We start from the raw sequence: 20,263 nt of genomic DNA on the forward strand, positions 1-20,263 counted from the left end.
TAAATATTCAAAAAAGGCCATAATTGCATGTACATGTACAGCTGAACCTTGGCTTCGATTGTAATAATAATAACACCATAGATTGGACAACACACACACACATCTTGCTAGAAAATATGAAACGACTAGATATTAATTATTTATAATACAGTATCTAATAACTGTCTCTCTTTATGATGTAGCTGCTAATTGCTTTCCTAAATACTCCCTATATATTAAAAAGAAAAGAATAAAATTTAAAAAATGGTAAAAATAACTCACCAATTCTGGACCATCATTTTCTGTATGGATAGCAGTGCCTGCATCCTAACCTCAGTGTTGCCATGATTGACCAGACCCATGACTAACTCCTTTGCACCCAATTTATCAATGACACTATTGAGAGAAACAAGAAGGGTTGGTAGTCAGTGCTTAGTGGCTTAATTAAGCTAAATAACATGTATATTCTGGGCAAAAGCATTAAAAGATTCATGTTACTAATAGAAGCGATCATTCTGGTGGATATAGTTAAATAACTAAATGTAAATACAGCTCTACGTATGCATGTACTAGAGCTGGGCGATAGTGATAAATCACTATCACGATATTTGCCTCAATTACTATCCCGATAGTGAAACTATCACGATATAATAGCTTTTATATGTTTAGTTTATTAATTTTAAATTAAAATGATGCAACTCAACAATGCAATAAATGTAGCATATTGTTATGTACGCATTATTGCTTGATGCATTGTTTAACTAGTAAGCATAATCATTGTTCATTTACAACATGCCCAAGCTCTACCAAATATCACTCTTAAATTGCTACCATTGCCATGACTATAACACTTAATGGCTAAAAATGTGGTTATAGCACAGAGCATGCCTAGACTGGCTGGCTAGATCCACTATCACGATAGCTTCTATACTATCGCGATAGTGAATATATTCGAAACTATCGCCCAGCTCTAGCATGTACACATGTATCCATTGCAGCAAACAATCATTATGAGCTATATAATATTGGCTAGAACTGAGCTATACAAATAGACTCTCTGTCGCCAAGAGGCTATTGTCATGTTATAGTAGCGTGTTAATAAGCTAGCCAGTCAGAGTAGGCATGCTTAGTACTACAACCATACAACCACATTTTTAGTTACTATTGCAATGGTAGCAGAGCCAGAGAGAAGCAAGAAAGATACTTGGTAGAGCTTTGCAGGGAAGTTCGTCATGTTGTAAATAAAAAATGATTATGATTAGTAGTTATTAACAACACACAAAGCTACAATACATGTATGTACAAATAATACTTATTAATATGCTCTTGTGTTGTTGAGTTCTGTTATTAATGTGAATTACATGTAAGTGCTAACACATGAAAGCTATAATATCATGATCGTTTCTATTGCAATAGTATTGTGGCAAATATTGCGATAGTGATTCAAGTACTATCTTGGCCACCTCTATTATATTATGCAACACATCTATTGAGTATCGACGCAAATTCTTCTTGTTTGCCAAAAACAGTTGTACATAGCGAGTTATAACTAGTACACTAGCTGCATTAACTCTACAGCAGTCTATTATTAGCTATTGACCACAGATACAGTGTAGTCAGGGACTTAAAATATCATAAATGGTCATTCTGAAATATTTCGGTTTTGGCATGTTGACAAGAGATGTGTTTGTGTGTACTTTTTTCCACGAGGATAATAACGGACATATTCTCCCAGGTCATGTGAAGCAACAGCCATAGCAGTTGGATTCGACGACTCCTTCAAAATGCCAATCAAACATCTTAGTAAGTGATAGTTATTATCATTGAGCTTCATGACATTCTCTCTCTAATGGAAAACAAAAAATATATACTTCCTCTCCTACAAATTTTCTTATCTTGCTCTCAATTACCACTTCCCACCCACCTTTTCCCTCCCCCTCCCCTTTCTTCCAATCCTCCAATTTCTTTTCCTTCCTCCTCTCTCTCTCTCTCTCTCTTGACTGACCCAAAATTTGTCCGACTTGTGAACTGGGCTCCATTCCAACCTGCGAGACTCAACTTCAGTGGAATACTCATCAAATGAACTAAAGAAAGGAGAAGAGGCAGAGAAAAAAAATGAAAAAAATATAAAAAGATAAAGGTAAAGCTGTGTTGTTCAAACCTCAGATCCTGTAGTGAGATCTTTAATTTCTCCTGCAAAAATTTAACGTCGTCTTCAAAATCATCATCATCCAGTGACCTCCCCTCCAGTATAGTCAATACCTTTAAGAAATAAAAAAATAAAAGTGAATCAATAAAAGGTCTTTCAAACCTGAACTGCCTTGAAATGAATCATCTCGGCTGCATATTTATCAGCTGTTTCAGGATCAGATTTCTCAATTAGATTCTAAATTATAATATAAACATAGCATTATAGTCCCTGAAACCCACTCACCCTGAAAGTGGCTAGTATAATTCTCTGTACTTTTGGACGACTTGAGGTTTTTAGAACATCACTCAAAACAATAGCTACAGGAAACCTACAAGCAAGTCCAAAATATAAAAAAAGCATGCTTCATATGAGTTAAAATTTTCACCGGGTTTTAATTTGAGCATAAAAAGGAATACCGTATAGCGCTTTAATTTAGCGGAGCTAAAATTTCGCAGATTGATAAAAATTAATTTTTTTTGCGGAAATAATTTTTGCGGATTTGCAATGTTAGTGCCACACCTTTAATGGCAATTGAAATTTTAGCAGATCTTTAATTTTGCAGTTTCATGCTAACCGCAAAAATAGCGAAAGCTTAGCTCCTCGAAAATAAAATGCTATACGGTAAAACAGACCATGTACATGTAAACATAAACAATTAATATTAGCAAAATAATTATAAGTTAGACATACATGTAATTGAATTGGGGCTATATTTCAATTTACAACAAAATACATGTGCATTCCTCTCTGTCTCTCTTCTTCTTACTCTTTCATTCTTGAGACAATGTACTCCTCAAACGAGAGCATCCACAGACTAAATATCAACTCGTATTGCAATTGGAAATTAATGCGATGATCCAGTAGATCAAGAATACTGTACAAAAAATATTGCACATAATTTACACATCAATGTGAGGTTGAAATACTGCATGTACAAAATATTACAAAATAGCAACATACACATCTAACTACATGTACATGTACATGTACTATTGTTACAAGTATTAATATTTTTACAAGTAGGAATTTTAGAAAGAGGTAACAAGTTCAGGGTTTCCACAAAGCATGCTAAGTGAGTTAAACGGAATGCTTCATGAGCTGATAAGCACTACAATACAGTACTTGGCACTTAGAGAAACTTTTAAAATTCACAAAAAATCCAATTTTGATTGCAATCAGCTTAAAGTTGATACACAAAATAAGGGCACATAAATAAACATACCAGAAAAAACTATTAAAATGGTGAATTCTTTTCTAGCCGTTTTTGATGAAATTCGGCCAATAATCAAAGGCTACATAGCCTCTGGTTGTTGGCCCAATTTTTAAGCAACTTTAAAAATTTATAAAAAATCCAAAATTGATCAGAATCAGCTCCATGTTGATATTGCAAAATTTTGCAAAACCAAGCCCCCTTTAGGCTGTGACTATGTTTACTTTCAACATGGCAAAATTCCTGAATGACAATAAGCAACATCAATATCTAATAAAAGGACTTAGCTAGCCTGGTTCTTCACTATAAGCTTTCTTTACTACACGTATGTAAGCTGTAAAACAGTTTTCTTTCCCAAAGCAGCTTATTAGTCTATCTACTTAGGGTTTTATTTTGATTTAAAAATGGGGATATCCCACTTGCTACCCCTGGCTATGCCTGTGTAGCTGCATTGGGCAATTTGTATTTTCATTGTGATAAAATACATTTAATTTACAAATTAGATTTCTAATCTTAGGGCCTAGTACATTAGTTAAGTTTATTTTTTCTCATCACATGGCAATGAAAAATCTCATACACGTACATGTAAGTGTAGCTATGACATACATTATATAAATATTAATACATGTAAAGTTTGTAAACATCATGTACATGTATGTTACTTACGGCTTAATGCCATGAGCTTCAAAAAATGGCACCCGGTACACCTGTCTTCTTAGGAATGACATTAGAGCTTTAGTAATGCACTCCAAATACTCATTCTACATTTAGACACACTGAGCCATGTTACTATTAATAGAAGGACTTACGCCTGCTTTTAGTTGTGATGTGATCCAACTGATAAGCTGTGTGAGTTGATCTCCCTCCATTGGGTCAGGAGAGAAAGCAATTATACGAGTTATACACAAACAAGCCTAAAGGAAGATAGGGAGATGGAGAGAGAGATAAAATGATAATAGGCTAGCAATACCTGACTCTGGCAAAATAAATCATGTCTACCAAGAATAGCAACTAACAATGGAGTCAGCTCATGACTAAAAGTGAAAGAGAGAGAGAGAGAGAGAGAGAGAGAGAGAGAGAGAGAGAGAGAGAGAGAGAGAGAGAGAGATACATGTACATGTAAATACAAGCACCAACAGTAGAAACTAAATCCTACCCATTATGTTTTTTCACCAACAGTGCTGTAGTGTCATGATCCTATTAATATAAAGAATATTTGATAATACAATTATCACTGCTAGTATGAACATGTACATGTACCTCAGTGATATCCACCAGCAATGTTAAAATAAACTGCAGAGGTTCCGAAGATCTGAAGTTAGACAATATCGACCTGAAGAGCTCAACACACTAGGTAAAGGACATGAAGTTATTCTATTGGAGTGTATTAGGTTACCAGTCCTGCTTGCTGCCGTACAGCAAATGACTTCTCTTCTTTTGACACTCCTGGAATTATTAAACTGTTTCCAAACTTTGCAGCTTGAGGAGATATTTGACGATTCCTAAATGTACATGAGATTGGTAGTAGAAAAGTGACATAAAATATTATACTCACTTAGAATAGTCTTTAAAAGAGAAGTCCCTCTTTCTGACTTCCCTTGTGACTGAAGCAGCTTTAGAGGTACCTCTAGCTATGAAGAGTGAGTGAGTGAGAGAAAAATATAATATAAATTGAATGGGGTAACACAATACAATGATATAAATGATCTGATTCACACTATTGAATGAATGAAAGAGACAATAACCATACAAAATGTTAACAAATGTCATGTGAACTTATGATCTACGGAAAAAATTATACAGTATAATAATAATAATAATATATGTACATACATACATACAGAGGTTATTCCTCTATACACAGTGGTGTGGGTAGGCAAAGGGACAAATGAGCTTATAACCAACTACTGTCTCATCATAAAGAGGAGTAGAGGGCATGTTGTAAACATGAGCTCTATGGCATACGACGTGCAGGGCGCACAACTCCCTTCTCTCACTGTCTTACCATTGGTAGTTTGTGCATCGTCATCCCCTACCGTCTCTATCACCATGTCAAGCTTCTGGTAAGTTGCCATATCTGCTCAGATCCCTCCTCTAGAATCAGCCTCTCTCTTGGTATAGTAATTAATTTGGATCACGTGAGTGTCACTGTCACGTTAAAGTCACGATACCGTAAACGTAAAAATTTTCGTGGCGGATAAATTTTCGTTTTTTTCGTGGGCCGCACAGATCCACGAAATTTTAATGCAAGGGTGTGGTGGTTAATTTAATAGGCCATGTGACAGCCACACATACTGACCATGAATATTACTCGTCTCTCTTTCACACTTCAGCATCTCTGCTTCCCAGATCTCCTTATATACATGGTAACCCCTGATAACTGAAAAGATAGTGAAGATACACATGAGGTAGGCATCTCTGCAGGTGTCGCAATGTCGCCACGTGGTCAATAAATTAATAAGATTGGGTAACGCCTACCACGAAATTTTTAATGCACGAAAATTAGTTTTTATGAAAAAATTCCAAAAAATACGAAAATTTACACCACGAAAATTTTTACGTTTACGGTATTAACTTTATTCGATTCATTGAGCATGCATGACGACATTGGAGCTAATTAGTTTTTAGTTTCTGAGTGGTCTCCCCATTATGCAGATAAAAGAGTTCTGCCTTTTCTTTTTCTTGCCATTAATTGTGTCATGCATTAAAGACCTTACTTCTATTTACCCATTTAATGTAGCACTGGATCAGGATAACTACTGGCTCTATTGGAACTTCAGTAAGACAAGTGAAGTCATTAAATTTGCAGTCAAAGTACAAACTACTGGATGGATTGGGTTTGGACTCTCATCAAATGGACAAATGCCAGGGTCTGATGTAGTTATTGGATGGGTAGATGGTTCAAGCAAATATTTCCATGTAACATATCAACATCTGCAATACTAATACGTATGTTTTCTTACAGGATAGGTATGCTTATGGGAGATACACTCCACCTATTGATCCAATACAGAACTGGTTCCTAACTAATGCTGAGGTAGAGGATGGATATACTGTCCTGGAGTTTTATCGCAACTTTATCACCTGCGATGATTGTGATCTAGACATACTTGTAAGAATCACTGAATATCATATTAATCTTTCATATTCACATCATGCATGAAGTATGAAACGGCTCATGTAGTATACAGTTGGAGCAATAAGAAACCAACAGTCACAAAAGAAGCAGATGGCTCCATAACTTATACAATATCAAAGCATAACAATCAAGGCACAAGAAGCTTCAATCTTCTTGGGGCATTACCAAATCCTCCTAGAATACCTGACAATACCCAATCCTTTACTGTATCTGCAAGTCAGGTACCACTTTACAGTTAATAGCTTCACTCATACCAATGTGATACTATGCAGGTAGATGTACCAAGTGTAACCACTACTTACTGGTGTGAAGCTATGAAACTTTCTCCTGCCCTCACTTACAATATGAAATACATCATTAAAGTACATGAATGATTTGTTTTGCTTCAGCTTGAACTTTTTCATTTTAGTTTTCTCCTCATATCACTCCTGGGAATGAGCCATTTGTCCATCATATCGTCATTTATTTATGTGATGGTCTTTATGAATCAGATCTTGGTGCTGAAGGATCAGGAGAGTGCTATGGGGGTGTTAGTGATCGTGTTGCTGACTGTGCAATCCCATTTGCTGTATGGGGAGTAGGAGGAAGTGTAAGTATTAATAATTTATTTTCAATATATTTTTTTATTTTTTGATGTAGGATTTTACTTTTCCTAGTAACATTGCTTATCCCATTGGAGGAGCTAAAAGTCCTCATTATGCAGTCATTCAGTTACACTACAATAATCCGGATCACATCTCAGGTTAGATTAGTTAATTTATTTAAATATTCTATCTCCTCTCTCAGGTATTGTTGATAGCTCAGGCATTGAGTTCACATACATTGACACTCCAAGAGAATATAATGCTGGAGTGATGACTGTTGGTCACATTAATGATAATACAATGGTTATTCCACCCAATACAGTTGATTACTCAGTAACTGGCCTTTGTCCTTCAGAATGCACAAGAAATGTATAAATAAAAGCATGTACATGTATAATTCCAATAGCTTTTTGCTTCCTTTAGTTCCTACCTCCTAATGGTGTCAAGGTATTTGCCAACATGTTCCACACTCATACAGCAGGTATAGTTACACATAAACTTTTATTTTGCATTAAATCATGAAACAGGATCAAAGCTTATCATTCATCATATTAGACAGTTGGAGTGTTCTCCAGGTATCTCAAGATATGAAGAGCTTAGCCCAATTGATAAAAACTATCATTATGACTTTAATTTCCAGCAGTTTAACCACTTAAAAAAAGAAATAACTGTACTACCGGTATGCTTGTAACAAATTTTCTCATTGTTTAAATAAATTATAGGGTGACAGCTTGATGCTGGAGTGCTACTACAATACAAGCAACAGGAATAAAATTACAATGGTTAGACAGTATGTTTCATATATTACTCAAAGTTTACTGTTATCACAGGGAGGTATAAGCAGTACAGATGAGATGTGTGTAGCAGCATTACTCTATTATCCTCGTGTAGAAAGAGCTGACTGTGAAAGTACACCAACCTTTGATCAGTTTAAAATCTTTGTAGAACAACATGTTCCGTAAGTGTAAAGTATTGTATTATTTGATATACTTTCTGCAAAAACACAGATCTGAATACAGGAATCTGTTTGGTTCTTTAAGTGCCAATTCTAGTCGAGAGAAAATGGAGACAGCAATGAACTTATTAGACTGGACTCCTGAACAAAAAGAATCATACCGAAAATTAATTTACAAAAATGGAAAACAATCGACCAGATGCCTGCCACCTGAAACAGGAAAGGTATAAATTCTAATAATTTCAATGTACCGTATAATGCTTTAATTTGGCGGAGTTTTATTTTGGAGATTGGTGGTTTGCAAGCAGAATCACCAATATTAAAACTGCCAATCATTAATGTGCATGCTCAGTAATGCACGTGTACACAAAAATCGCCAAATAAAAAACGGCCAATTACAATTTTACAGCAAAATCGCCAAAATAAAGTGCTGCCAAAATAAAGCGCTATACGGTATTACATTCCATTGCTTTTAACAGACAATTATCAGTACAGTTCCTCAAGTATGCTGTTCATATACATCACTACAATCCTGTAACAATGAAGAGCAAGTACTGCCATGTTGTAAAAGAGAATGTGTGCAAGAGGTTTCTAGAGGAAGTGCTGGTGCAAGCAGTAGTGACATACAGATCATCATTCTCATCATGCTAACTGCAATCACTTTATTCCTATTGGTCTTGGTCACTATATTTTGGCCACAAATTAGTCATCGTTACCTAACTTGATTAATTATTTTTGTCGCCTCACATCATCATACCAATGTAATTAAAATTTCCAAGTCAAATAAATTATAATTCGTGTGACTTTATAATAATTATTTATATCAATAACAAAATTTTAATTTTTGACACTATATAAATTATATGAGCTAAAAGAATTCATTAATGTCTCTTTCCCCTAAAGCCTCCTCCAGTTCCACTTCCTCTTATGTATACTAATATCTACAAGAAAGGAAACAAATATAAAACCTAATCTTCACCTATGCAGAGCTGGGTGAGGCAAAAAAGAGTTATAACATAAACCTATTACTATTAGCAACATCAATAAAGATGAACTTGGCCCATAGATTAGTACAAATAGCAACTCTAAGAACTTATTTTAAGGAACTTGGTATCAGAGAAAATTTGATCAGAGAAGTTAGTCTAGTACTGTAGTACACTTTAAAGGTTTAGGTGAAGTGTACTGTTACATTTTATTCTATAAATCCCATCTCTCCTAAGTACCTTGTCAATATTTGCCAATACAAATATAACTATCAGTGCCACAAAAATACCAACAAAAGATCCTCTGTAACTGTTACCATTAGCTAATGGGACTGACTACACAAGAGATAAACATACTGTAAAATAATAAGATGCTATTCCTATATACTTACTTTGGCTGTAACATTAAAAGTGACATGTGTGTCTCTCCCAGCTGTTAGAGAGACATTTGAATTAGAAACAAATACCTTGTAAGACTGAGAGTATAGCAGACTGGAATCCAACTGAACATAATATGGCTTCTATTTATAAAAAAGTTATAACAATGAGAGGTATAGTCAAATAGCTAAAACATACTGAATTATTATGAGGGAGAGGTGGCATACGAAAGAAACCAATAGGATCAGTTCCTACTGAAAACACTTGAGACTCTAAATATTTATCACTGTACAGACCAACCTGTACAAAAGAAATATTGTATATACATGCACATTGACACACAATGATCATGCTCACTGTAATGTATGTTAATAGGTCCAAATTATTAATAATGACATTTCCAGTTACATAAACTCGTTCATTCTTTAGCACTGCAATAAAGCTCTCTCCTTCAATATCCTTTTCACTTAACTAACAGAAAAATAGACATACATGTACATGAACATTTATACAAAGCTAATTTACTGTAAAATGGCGAGTGACAGGTAGCCCTTTCTCAATCATTGATTCATCATTAGTTGCTAACGACAGCTGATACTGACACTTAGGCTAATGGAATATTAATGAATCTATTTATTTAATATTCTTATTCTGTTACCTGTAAGCCTCTAAATTTATAGTGTCCTTCCTTATCAGTGAGTACAGCATCATGATAATTTTTGCAATGACCTTCATTATCTACTTGGGAAACTAACTAGAAAAGAGACGAGTGTCTGTGGGTGTGCCAATGTACATCTTACCTCAACACTAACTGACTCTAATGGAGACCCATTGAGAGACAAGACTTTACCACTACAACTGAAATAAATATCATAATAATAATGATTTGTATGTAATAACTAAAATACAAAATGTACATTAAGGTGCAAATAACTATTGCAATTTATAGTTAAACTCTTAAAAATCAATATTGTATAGCACACATTGGTGGAGTAATTGGAGTTAAAATTTGGTGATTGGTCAAAATCTGCCATTTTTTGTTCTAAGCATGTCATGGCTGCTAATCCCCCGCAAAAATGCCAATCAATGCATTCACAGAACTGTCCATACTAAGTGCCCTGCTCCATGTACATATGTATCTGATACCATACAAGATGCTTAATTGGCAAGGAATTAAAGCATGCATAATGACACATTAGGCACTAAATTGTAAATCATATAAAAACTGCCAATTACACCTATTTTGACAGACAAATTTGCCCAATATTAATAATCATCTTTTACAGTAGTTATTAACAAAACTGAAGTACATGAATAATTACATGTGCATACCATACTATACATGTCATGTACAAACCTAAAGGCAACTCTAATGGCTTTAAAATTAACAGATAAATCTTCTCCTTGTTTCAAATCAACAACCTGTAAAAATCACAATGGAAAACGATGCAAATAATTGATATGGATGTACATTCACATGCAAATTGTGAGTTATAAACACAATTACACAAAACTAATAAGTCATGACTGTATGTACTAACCATTGATGGAGGCTGAAATTCAAACTCCCTCAATAAAGGCTTTATATAGTATTGACCTGGGAGCTAATAAATTTATGTGTATTAATTAACTAAAAAGATTCATTGTCTTACAATGTCACTGTATGCTACAAAGCCTTCTTCTGATGTAGTGGTAGAGTTTCTTAAGCCTTCACCATTCACTGATATCAATACACCTGCTAAAGGATTCTGAGTGGAATGATCACTGATCTGTAGAGAGAGAGGGGATCACTTTAGAATGATTGTGGTTTTTCTAACTTTAATTGTAAGTTTTGATTTCTTTATTGCTTTAAAGGAGTGTAGGTCATCATCAAATGGTTCAAATGAATACTCTTCTAAATAAGGAACCTAAAAAATAATTGAGTACAAATTTAAAATGAAATTGCAAAAAACTTGCAATTTCAATACTACTGAAATGGCAATACTATTCAAAGTTTCAAACATTAATTGCATTGTTGGACTCATAAAATAGATCTACATTCATGGCTACCTTACTCGGAATCAGCTCAAAGTTGATACACAACATGACAGGAGTCCATAATGTGGGTAAAGAAGGAGTAGGAGTGTGAAGCGCCCCCGCTTTAATGAGATTTTCTTTCTGCTTACCAGAGCTAGCGGATATACTATTTTTAGACGAGGGTGTGGTCTTTTTTGACCACACCTTACGCATGTTGATGCATATGGAGGCCTCGATGGAGGCTTGCTAATTTTGCCATGCCGCTAAAAAAAGAAGCCAAGAGCAGCTAGATTCGTGAAGAAGGATGTGGATTATATGGTGAAAAGGCTATTTGAAGAAGAACACTACTGCTATGATGATACCTAAGCTGCGTTCTGGTACCACATTAGCTTTCTTGGTCACAATACTTCTTAAAGCATGTCTTATAGGTGTATCAATCCTAGAGCAATTTCTGGTAGCTAGCTTAGGGGATCTCCTGGAGGTTTATTGCCTGAAGTAACAGAAACTTCTAGAGAAACTGCTTAAAAGCTATGTAGACATAGTAATAGACTCATCCATTTTGCGTAAGGTGTGCATGTGGTCAAAAGCGACCACACCCTCGTCTAAAAATAGTATATCCGCTAGCTCTGGTAAGCAGAAAGAAAATCTCATTAAAGCGGGGGCGCTTCACACTCCTACTCCTTCTTTACCCACATTATGGACTCCTGAACATGAGGATATGTACATGTACATGCACATGCATGCATATGTGTATATGTACAAAAAAATAAAAATTTTCTTGGAGCCATTTTTGACAAAATTTGACTAAAGGGCAAAGGCTATAGCTTCTAGTCGTTGGCTCAATTTTGAGCAACTATAAAGCAAAACTGTTTACATGAAGATAATAGAATATAGTCATTGTACTTATAAATGCATTTAATATTGACATCATGAAACATGTTTTAAGCTCAATTGACTCCTGTATAAAAGATGTTTTGTGAAACGAAGTTTCTATAGTGTATCATAGCCTTTAGCTTCTCGCCTCTTAGAAGATGACTACAGCTGTTAAGTGTCATTTATTATTTAAATGTGCATACTCCATGCACACATGATAAATATCCTGATAGTTAAAACAACAGTATCATAATCTTGATAATAGCTGTACAGCAATCTATACTATCGCTAAGCCTAATGCATACTGTAGTATCAGAAAAATTCTATAGAAAATTTTCTCATTTGTTGAGATCACTTTTTTGAGCAACTTGAACTGATAAGAAGCTGCATGAGCACTATGCAAAAATCTAGAGGGAAACTTGATGTACATGTACATGTTATATGCTAGTAAATGTACATGTACCACTGGTATGGCTGAAAACCATGTAAACTACAAGTCAACTCAAAAATTAGTAAAAGGAGAATTTTATTTACTTTAAGAAAAAAGGAGCAATACATTTATAATACACACACAGTAGAGGGCATAATGACTCACCACAGTATATTTGGTTGATTCTGACAATGGTCCAACCTTATACTGGCCCTCATCATCTGTTGTTACATTATACTCATTGTCTCCAGTTGTTACTGTAATAGAAACACCAGAAAGAGGAGGATCAATCCGACCAATCACAAAGAAACCGTGACTACACTCAAATGGAGGAAGAGACTCCGGACAGTCTAAAACCAATAATATTTATAAAATATCATAAAGATATGTAATACAAACCGCTCTTAATGGTATAGTTGTATTTCTTGGGATAAAATAGGAGATTGGGAGATGTAGGACATAGAACAACCCATTCCTTTGGCCTAGGATAAATTGATAAAAATTGATGATTATAAATAAAAAATAACTATAGTGTGAACTGTATGGTACATGCACATCGCAACAGCCAACAGGGCAAAGTAAAGGACACTTACTGTATAGCGCAAAATTTTCAAGGGCTGTAAATATAGCAAATTTGGTAAATCTTTAAAGATTTGTGAAAATTAATTCTGTAAAAATCAATTTATTATGTTCAAGATGGTAGACAAAATAATTTTGCAAAAAATTTAATCCATAACATAGCTTTTTACGAAATTTAGAGCCCTCAAAAATTTTGCGCCATACAGTATGACACATGAAGTGACTAGCGGAGTAAAGACTCAACACTAATGGAGACTCAATGTGGTACACACACATACGCCAGGACTTACATGCAATTGGTTTAAAAGTGCCACTAAATTTTGATATTGTTAATTTTACCTCCAACAAAGTACCTTAGAGTGACTTTTAATTGCGGGTACTAAATTTTGCGATTTTAGCACAAGGTAGATTTTGCTGGTATTAAAAATTGCGATTAAGTAATTATTACTAATAGTTATATGGCATCATGATGTTATTATTAATAATTGCGCGTATTAATAATTGCGATTTTTAACCCAAACGCAAAATTCGAAATTAATAGTACCCGCATTTAAAAGTAACCTTAAGGTATATATATTATAGTGGAAATTAAACTTAAGCTGAGAATTGTACTATGAGCATACACAGTCATATAAGCATATAAAGATGGGTTCTCAAAGTGACAGGTGCGCTAGCATCAAGAATGAAAGTGCTATAAAAACAAATGGGAGTAAGTGTCAATGCATCAGATTAGAAAAATTTTTCTCCTGATGCATACTCCCATTTGTTTGTACAGCACTTCCACTGGCACATGAAAAGAAATGCATCATATTGAGAGCCCAAAGACATAAGAATTAGATTCATACGTACATATACTATGTCCCAACTGAGTTTGGACCAAGAAAAACTGGAATAACTTTTTATAGGAATGTGGGATAAGAATGAGACTTTCACAGGTTCTTAGTCGCCCAATGCCGCTTCAGGATCTCAGGTCTTGGGTCTCTCAGCCCTTGGGAACCCTGAGAACCGGGTTATCCCTATAAACCCAATGGCATACCAAAGCTAACCGCAATGACGTTCTATGATGTCATAGTTTACATAAGCACATGTGGTCGAGCTCCCAAACTGATAATTCTTCCTTTAAAGTGCTAATAGAGCAAGATCTTCTGATAATGATGGCCTTTATGAAGACTAGTTGACTCCAGTAGCTATTGTACTGCTTATCAGGAAGAACAAGACTGTTTTAAGAGTGAAACAACACAGCCGAAATATCAGCCATGTCTCTATGAATATCATTATGACACGTCATTAGTGACGTAACTACATTTTTCAAATTCCAATGCAGCTGCTTCCACTTCCGGTCCATTCTCAGTTGAGACATAGTATACATGGGCATATAATAAATGTACATGTACCTTCCATAGAATGAGAAATAATATATTGTATCATTCGTTCCATTGACTCTTTTTTCAGCTGAAACAACAGATGTAGTTCCATTACTAAATAAAATAAATAAATTTGATCAAGAGTGAGAGAACAAGTACACAAATACATACATGTATGTTCATTTAGTGACCTTAAGCTTTGATTTCAAAATTTTGGCAATGACAGATATTCACATGGCATATACTACATGCACTTTATCCACAAAGTGTAATTGGGGCAAGCATGAGCGAGACCCACACTAATCTGTCTAGGTCTATTTGCGTTACGTCTTGTTTGTGAACGGAAAAATACGAAAATTAAATTAGTATACTACTATTGATTAATTTGGACCACGTGGGCAAAATTAATTTAGAGAGTGTGGTCAAAAAAGAACAAGATGGCGGAAATTTTAACGTGACAAACTCAGACTGAGTTTCTAACAGCTATATAAGAGAGAGGGGCTGTCTAAAACATCTGAAAGGCTGAAGAACTTAAAAGCAGCTTGATCAAGACTCCTTTAGATTAGTCCTCTCATTGAAAGAATTAAAATTGGGAGAACAGCTTGATTACTGAGAACTGAGTTTAGCTTGGCTGGCATTTCTCAGAGTGGCAGGACAGTTCATTCTTGTCTCTTTTACTGGGTCAGTTGTATTAAATGGTGTGTTTGCTCTGTTCAGACCCTGCAAGGCCATGAGGATGGGGTCTGAAATTCTGGGGTTGACTGATTTTATTTAGTTCAATCTTATTTCAAATGGTAATTGATGGAAGCTAGATTAGAAGTTTAACTTGGTACATTTTCTCAGTGTGGCAGGACTCGTTCTTGTCACTTTTACTGGGTTATTTTGGTTGTGTTGACTGGTGTGTTTGCTCTGTTCAGACGCTGGCCATGACGCTGGGGTCTGAATATGCATGCAGGCTAAGAGCTGGATTGATTTTATTTAGTTCAATTTTATTTCAAATGGTAATTGATGGAAGCTAGATTAGAAGTTTAACTTGGTACATTTTCTCAGTGTGGCAGGACTCGTTCTTGTCACTTTGATTTGGTTATTTTGGTTGTGTTAACTGGTGTGTTTGCTCTGTTCAGACCCTAGCCATGAGGCCGGGTTCTGAATATGCATGCAGGCTGAGAGCTGGATTGATTTTATTTAGTTCAATCATAATTTATTTCAGTTGTTAATTGATGGCTCATGCTCGCCCCCACAATGTTTACATTCACCTAGTTATTTTTAACATGTATAAGAACATGACTGCATCAAATAAAGCCAGGAATAAAATATTTCACATGAAATAAGGAAAAGTATATAGGTACATGTAAGGTATACCTACAAAATTGTTTCTCATTTACAAATGTAGAGGTTATAAATTTTAGTAGAACTAATTTTATTGAATACTTATATTAAACTCAATGGAGATTAATTCAAAATAAGTAAACCCACTATAGTATAAACCCCAAATCCTCAATACATGATATACAATAAATGTACATTGTACCTATGGGTAACGTCCAAGAGAATGGGATCATCCGTTTGACAATGAATCACTACATCAACTTTATGACCCACTGCCTTTATTTCCATTGGATAAGGAACACTCCTATGATTACCATCACAACTTACTACTGACTCCACCCGCTAAAGGTAACTCACGTCATATACATGTACATGTCAGCCTCAAATGTGTGACAGGACACAGGAACAATCACAAACTGACCTAATTAAAGTAATGATTAATAATAAGAGCAATCATGTAGGACATCTGTACATGATAATACTTAATAGGCATGCACATACATGATGTACATGAAGAAACTAGCCGGATAATAGTGTATACTTGACTTGCTCTGTTTTTTTTTGTATTTTACAGAATAAGATGAATAAATGTTATTACATGTATGCTACTGTATACTGTATAATGGGTCTCATAATACACAATGTAAAAACATTCAATTAAATGACATACAGTATACACATATAAATGAGATAAATGTAGTTGAGTTTTACAAAGAATAAAACGCCAAAGTTAATGAAGTAAAAAACTACTCATACTTAACATTATACACAATAATTATTATTAACAAATAAGAAACAAAAACTAAACAAACCTTCTCTGTCCATACAAATGTAATTGAATCCTTTTTTAACTGACATGCTCATTATCACTTCTTTACCTTCCATGATATTCTAATTAAAGCCCAATGTACAATGTAGTAGAGTACATTAAGTTGCAATAAAAAGCTAACATACCACATCAGCATCGTGTGACATATCCATGGTAAGAAGATAGCCTGTCTGATTGAAGTGAACCACAGGAGGATTGTCCTGAGGAGTGGGAGGAATGGATAGACTAATTTCCTCCTTTTCCCAACACCATTGTAAAGAATCCTCTAGTGATACTAGAGATATGGGGAGAGGCAGAGAGCAATGTGAGAGATAGAGAGTGGGTGCATCACAAAAAGAAATAATTAATTTTTCTTACTTTTATAATTTCCAGGTAATAATTCTTCAACAGTAAAAGAACTAATACTACCGTGTATGGTTACCTAAATAACACACATGTACAGTATCACTAATTCACAATAATAGAGAATAATAAAGAATAGGAAATGTACTACAGTACCTTAGCACTCAATTCCTTCTCCTCTTTCCCTCCTTCTCCTACACGTAGCTCCTCTATCAGTAGATTCATTCTCCTGCACATTACTAAACACGAGACAGAGCCAGAGAGAGACACAATGTACTGATTGAACTCTAGACCAGATATGGGAGCTGCTTCTACAGTAATAGGGAGAGCCAAAGGCAGAATACTTAATCCCCTCTCCGCCTCATTTTCAGATACAGTTACCTACAAAGAGCAATATACTGTAAAAGTGGAATACTGTAAGTTGACTTTAATTTTAAAATAAAAAAATTAAAAGGCAATGTTTTTTTGTTAATTACATGTATATTAATTTATAGTAGCTCACACATAAACTGTAAAATTAAAACACATAAAAATTTAGAAATTAAATAATAAAGGCAGTAAAATATTTAGAGTTGCACCGACATTGTGATTGGCTTATCAAATATCGGCCCATTTTGAGAATATTGGTTATTGGTTATAAAAAAGCTACCAATTCTGATGTTATAACAGGTGGTATTGCACATGCACAGTAGGATACCTTAAGCCTACTATTATGTGTCTACTAATTTTAGCGAAATCAGCAAAAGTCATGTTTAGCGTTACTAATTTTAGCGTTTTTAACCAAATTAACTATAAATAATAACCATTATAATGAATAATAATTATTTTGGCGTCTATTTAATTTAGCAATTTAAAGCTCTCTCGCTAATATAGCTAAATTTCGTAGACGCTAAGAATAGTAGGCTTAAGGTAATTAGTCACGTGAAATGTTACTATAATAACATGTGGTGGTTTTCTAAAAGCTGGGTGAGTCCACCTGCATAGGCTTAGCTAACTTATTACTGAGTCAAAGATGTCCAAAATCGATCATGTATATGGGACTATTACAAACTAGTGAAGACAGTAGATTTGCTATGGGCAATTCTTGCCAGAAATACTACTTTTAGGTACAAAGAACTTTGGCTATACAAATTATGTTATTGATTAAAATTTGTTAATAAATACTTAATAAACTTTAATATTAGTTATTAAAATCGGATCGGTTATCGGTATCGGTCTTTATCGGCAATAGAATATTGGTAAATTTCTGTATCGGTGCAACTCTAAAAATATTCTACTTGTATGGTAGCATCAACTATATATACAATTATACATGTACATTTGCCATCACCTTGAGGGAGTATTTGCCAGGAGACAGCATGAAACAAAAGTTTCCTTTGGAATCCAAAGATGTAACCTGTCTGATCTCTTCAGGTTCTGATACCAGTGCCACATTCCTAGACTCAGTCTACAATTATTAATAATAATAATTATAATTTAGCACACTACAACATTCTTAGTTTCTTACATAAAATTTTAGGCTGCGATGATGACGTGTGATAGTCACATGACCACAAACAGAGTAACGTGAAGGGGCGATATCAGGAAGCTCAGGGGAAGTGGGAGACACATCAAGATTCACTGGATCAAACTCGAGGGAATTCCCTTCAATCTAATAATAACAACAACCAAAACATTGATGGGTACGCATGCAGCCACGTATATACCATTCAAGATGATTTATTGGCGGGGAATTAATATTGGCAATAGGTGGTTCTATGAAGAAATCGCCAATATAAAATCCACCATTTTGTTTCAAACTGAGCATGCTCAATGGCACAAAATCGCCAATATAAAATTTGCCAATTTCTTTCCACAGGCAAATTTGTCAAATATTACTCCCGCCAATAAATCATCTTGTATGGTAAATTAATATACACTGTACAATTGCACATGTACTAATTAATTAGAGTGAAACAAAATGACAAAAAGCATCACCTTTTACCTTAATGGTGTATGATCCTGCACTGACATTAAGTAACTGATAGCGACCATCTTTATCTGTGATAGCCTGTAGCTGCCCTCCAAAATCAACCTTCACTCCCTCCAGCCCACTACCCTATAGCAATATCATGGACTGTAATAAAAAGGCAAGATTTACTTTATGATGACTCAGCACTCTTCCAAATATCGTAAATCCTTGAACTTCAAATTTTGGCTGCAAAGGAACAAAAAATCCTCACAAAGGGAGACACTAGAGTTACCATGACAAGAAGAGAATCATTCTTAACAGTAAAGGACAGACTTTCAGGATATACCAGAAATGTACTATTAGCACTTTCATAATGAGACTCCTAAAATGAGAGAGAGAGAGAGACCCATTGAAGGTTTTTGTTATGTGGTTCTATTTGAGTCACTGACAAGTTTATACTTTCCAGGTGGTAGTGAGTGATAAGTGAATACTCCACTAGCATCAGACACTGCAACACAATCACCAGACTCTGTTACCGATTCACCACAGAGGGACTAGATATAAATAATATAAAATTTGTAAGTCTGCTCAGACTCCCCCTCCCCCCTCTCTCTATCATTTTCACAAACTTTGCCAGAGAGTGTTTCAGAATAAAGAAGAAACCTCACACCACGAACAGGTTCACCATTACTCTCAATATTACCCTATAAATACAACACATAGTCAAAAAACAAAGATTTTTGCCCAGTATTAATTCATGTCTTTTTCCATCAATGGTTGGATTCAATTTTTAATCCTCATACTGTAGACAACTAGACATACACCAGAGCTGCAAACACATAAAAATGTGATCAAAATTTAATCAAGTCAAATTTTGACCTGCAGCTACTAATCAAAATAATTAATTATCCTGTTGAAAATAGGGGTGGGCGATATTGAAAAATTTTGTTTTGATACGATAATATCGATATATCGGTCATTTTTAGTTGATATCGATATAAATTCGATATGATATAGACACGCCCATTAATTAATTCAAATTAACAGTTATAAGTTTTAATAAGATAATGACTAGGGGGTGGGGAACTATAGAAAGAGTAGCTATAGAGAAAGATAGCTACATAGCTATAG

At 34.8% G+C, this 20,263-nt stretch overlaps 3 protein-coding genes across 3 annotated transcripts in view; 1 reads left to right on the top strand and 2 right to left on the bottom strand.

Annotated features, from left to right (window-relative positions):
- Window positions 1-53: 53 nt before the first annotated feature.
- Window positions 54-5,492, bottom strand: LOC100640963 (V-type proton ATPase subunit H-like). The gene is made up of 16 exons (XM_019998371.1): window positions 5,386-5,492; window positions 4,936-5,011; window positions 4,777-4,882; window positions 4,641-4,730; window positions 4,537-4,577; window positions 4,351-4,414; window positions 4,190-4,294; window positions 4,047-4,141; window positions 2,937-3,044; window positions 2,414-2,498; window positions 2,291-2,365; window positions 2,141-2,241; window positions 1,985-2,063; window positions 1,677-1,825; window positions 262-375; window positions 54-208 (listed from the first exon to the last, which is right to left on the bottom strand). The coding sequence occupies exons 1-16, from the start codon at window positions 5,453-5,455 to the stop codon at window positions 172-174; spliced, it is 1,395 nt and encodes a 464-aa protein (XP_019853930.1). The 5' UTR covers window positions 5,456-5,492; the 3' UTR covers window positions 54-171.
- A 537-nt stretch (window positions 5,493-6,029) lies between these two features.
- Window positions 6,030-8,852, top strand: LOC100641087 (DBH-like monooxygenase protein 2 homolog). Its single transcript, XM_019998366.1, has 13 exons — window positions 6,030-6,299; window positions 6,346-6,492; window positions 6,546-6,740; window positions 6,792-6,881; window positions 6,929-7,108; window positions 7,159-7,261; window positions 7,306-7,472; window positions 7,527-7,584; window positions 7,631-7,782; window positions 7,826-7,885; window positions 7,934-8,061; window positions 8,111-8,282; window positions 8,538-8,852. Exons 1-13 carry the CDS (start codon window positions 6,030-6,032, stop codon window positions 8,781-8,783), a joined length of 1,968 nt encoding a protein of 655 aa, XP_019853925.1. The 3' UTR covers window positions 8,784-8,852.
- Window positions 8,853-20,263, bottom strand: part of LOC109583162 (nodal modulator 1-like) — a 16,648-nt gene continuing 5,237 nt past the window's right edge. The window contains exons 8-35 of the mRNA XM_019998380.1: window positions 19,762-19,836; window positions 19,582-19,686; window positions 19,425-19,514; window positions 19,322-19,378; window positions 19,166-19,279; window positions 18,689-18,832; window positions 18,512-18,628; window positions 17,338-17,562; window positions 17,197-17,260; window positions 16,965-17,113; window positions 16,823-16,901; window positions 16,368-16,431; window positions 16,213-16,314; window positions 14,712-14,795; window positions 13,138-13,220; window positions 12,904-13,088; window positions 11,237-11,326; window positions 11,072-11,188; window positions 10,961-11,023; window positions 10,777-10,841; window positions 10,220-10,277; window positions 10,078-10,173; window positions 9,945-10,028; window positions 9,777-9,890; window positions 9,618-9,719; window positions 9,434-9,562; window positions 9,282-9,377; window positions 8,853-8,999 (exon numbers count right to left, since the gene is read on the bottom strand). Coding sequence (XP_019853939.1) covers window positions 8,940-8,999; window positions 9,282-9,377; window positions 9,434-9,562; window positions 9,618-9,719; window positions 9,777-9,890; window positions 9,945-10,028; window positions 10,078-10,173; window positions 10,220-10,277; window positions 10,777-10,841; window positions 10,961-11,023; window positions 11,072-11,188; window positions 11,237-11,326; window positions 12,904-13,088; window positions 13,138-13,220; window positions 14,712-14,795; window positions 16,213-16,314; window positions 16,368-16,431; window positions 16,823-16,901; window positions 16,965-17,113; window positions 17,197-17,260; window positions 17,338-17,562; window positions 18,512-18,628; window positions 18,689-18,832; window positions 19,166-19,279; window positions 19,322-19,378; window positions 19,425-19,514; window positions 19,582-19,686; window positions 19,762-19,836 — 2,811 coding nt within the window. The 3' untranslated portion in view covers window positions 8,853-8,939. The remainder of the gene's footprint in view (window positions 9,000-9,281; window positions 9,378-9,433; window positions 9,563-9,617; window positions 9,720-9,776; window positions 9,891-9,944; window positions 10,029-10,077; window positions 10,174-10,219; window positions 10,278-10,776; window positions 10,842-10,960; window positions 11,024-11,071; window positions 11,189-11,236; window positions 11,327-12,903; window positions 13,089-13,137; window positions 13,221-14,711; window positions 14,796-16,212; window positions 16,315-16,367; window positions 16,432-16,822; window positions 16,902-16,964; window positions 17,114-17,196; window positions 17,261-17,337; window positions 17,563-18,511; window positions 18,629-18,688; window positions 18,833-19,165; window positions 19,280-19,321; window positions 19,379-19,424; window positions 19,515-19,581; window positions 19,687-19,761; window positions 19,837-20,263) is intronic.

Source organism: Amphimedon queenslandica, unplaced genomic scaffold (genome assembly GCF_000090795.2).
Source record: "Amphimedon queenslandica unplaced genomic scaffold, v1.1 AMPQUscaffold_13322, whole genome shotgun sequence".
NCBI lineage: Eukaryota > Metazoa > Porifera > Demospongiae > Haplosclerida > Niphatidae > Amphimedon > Amphimedon queenslandica.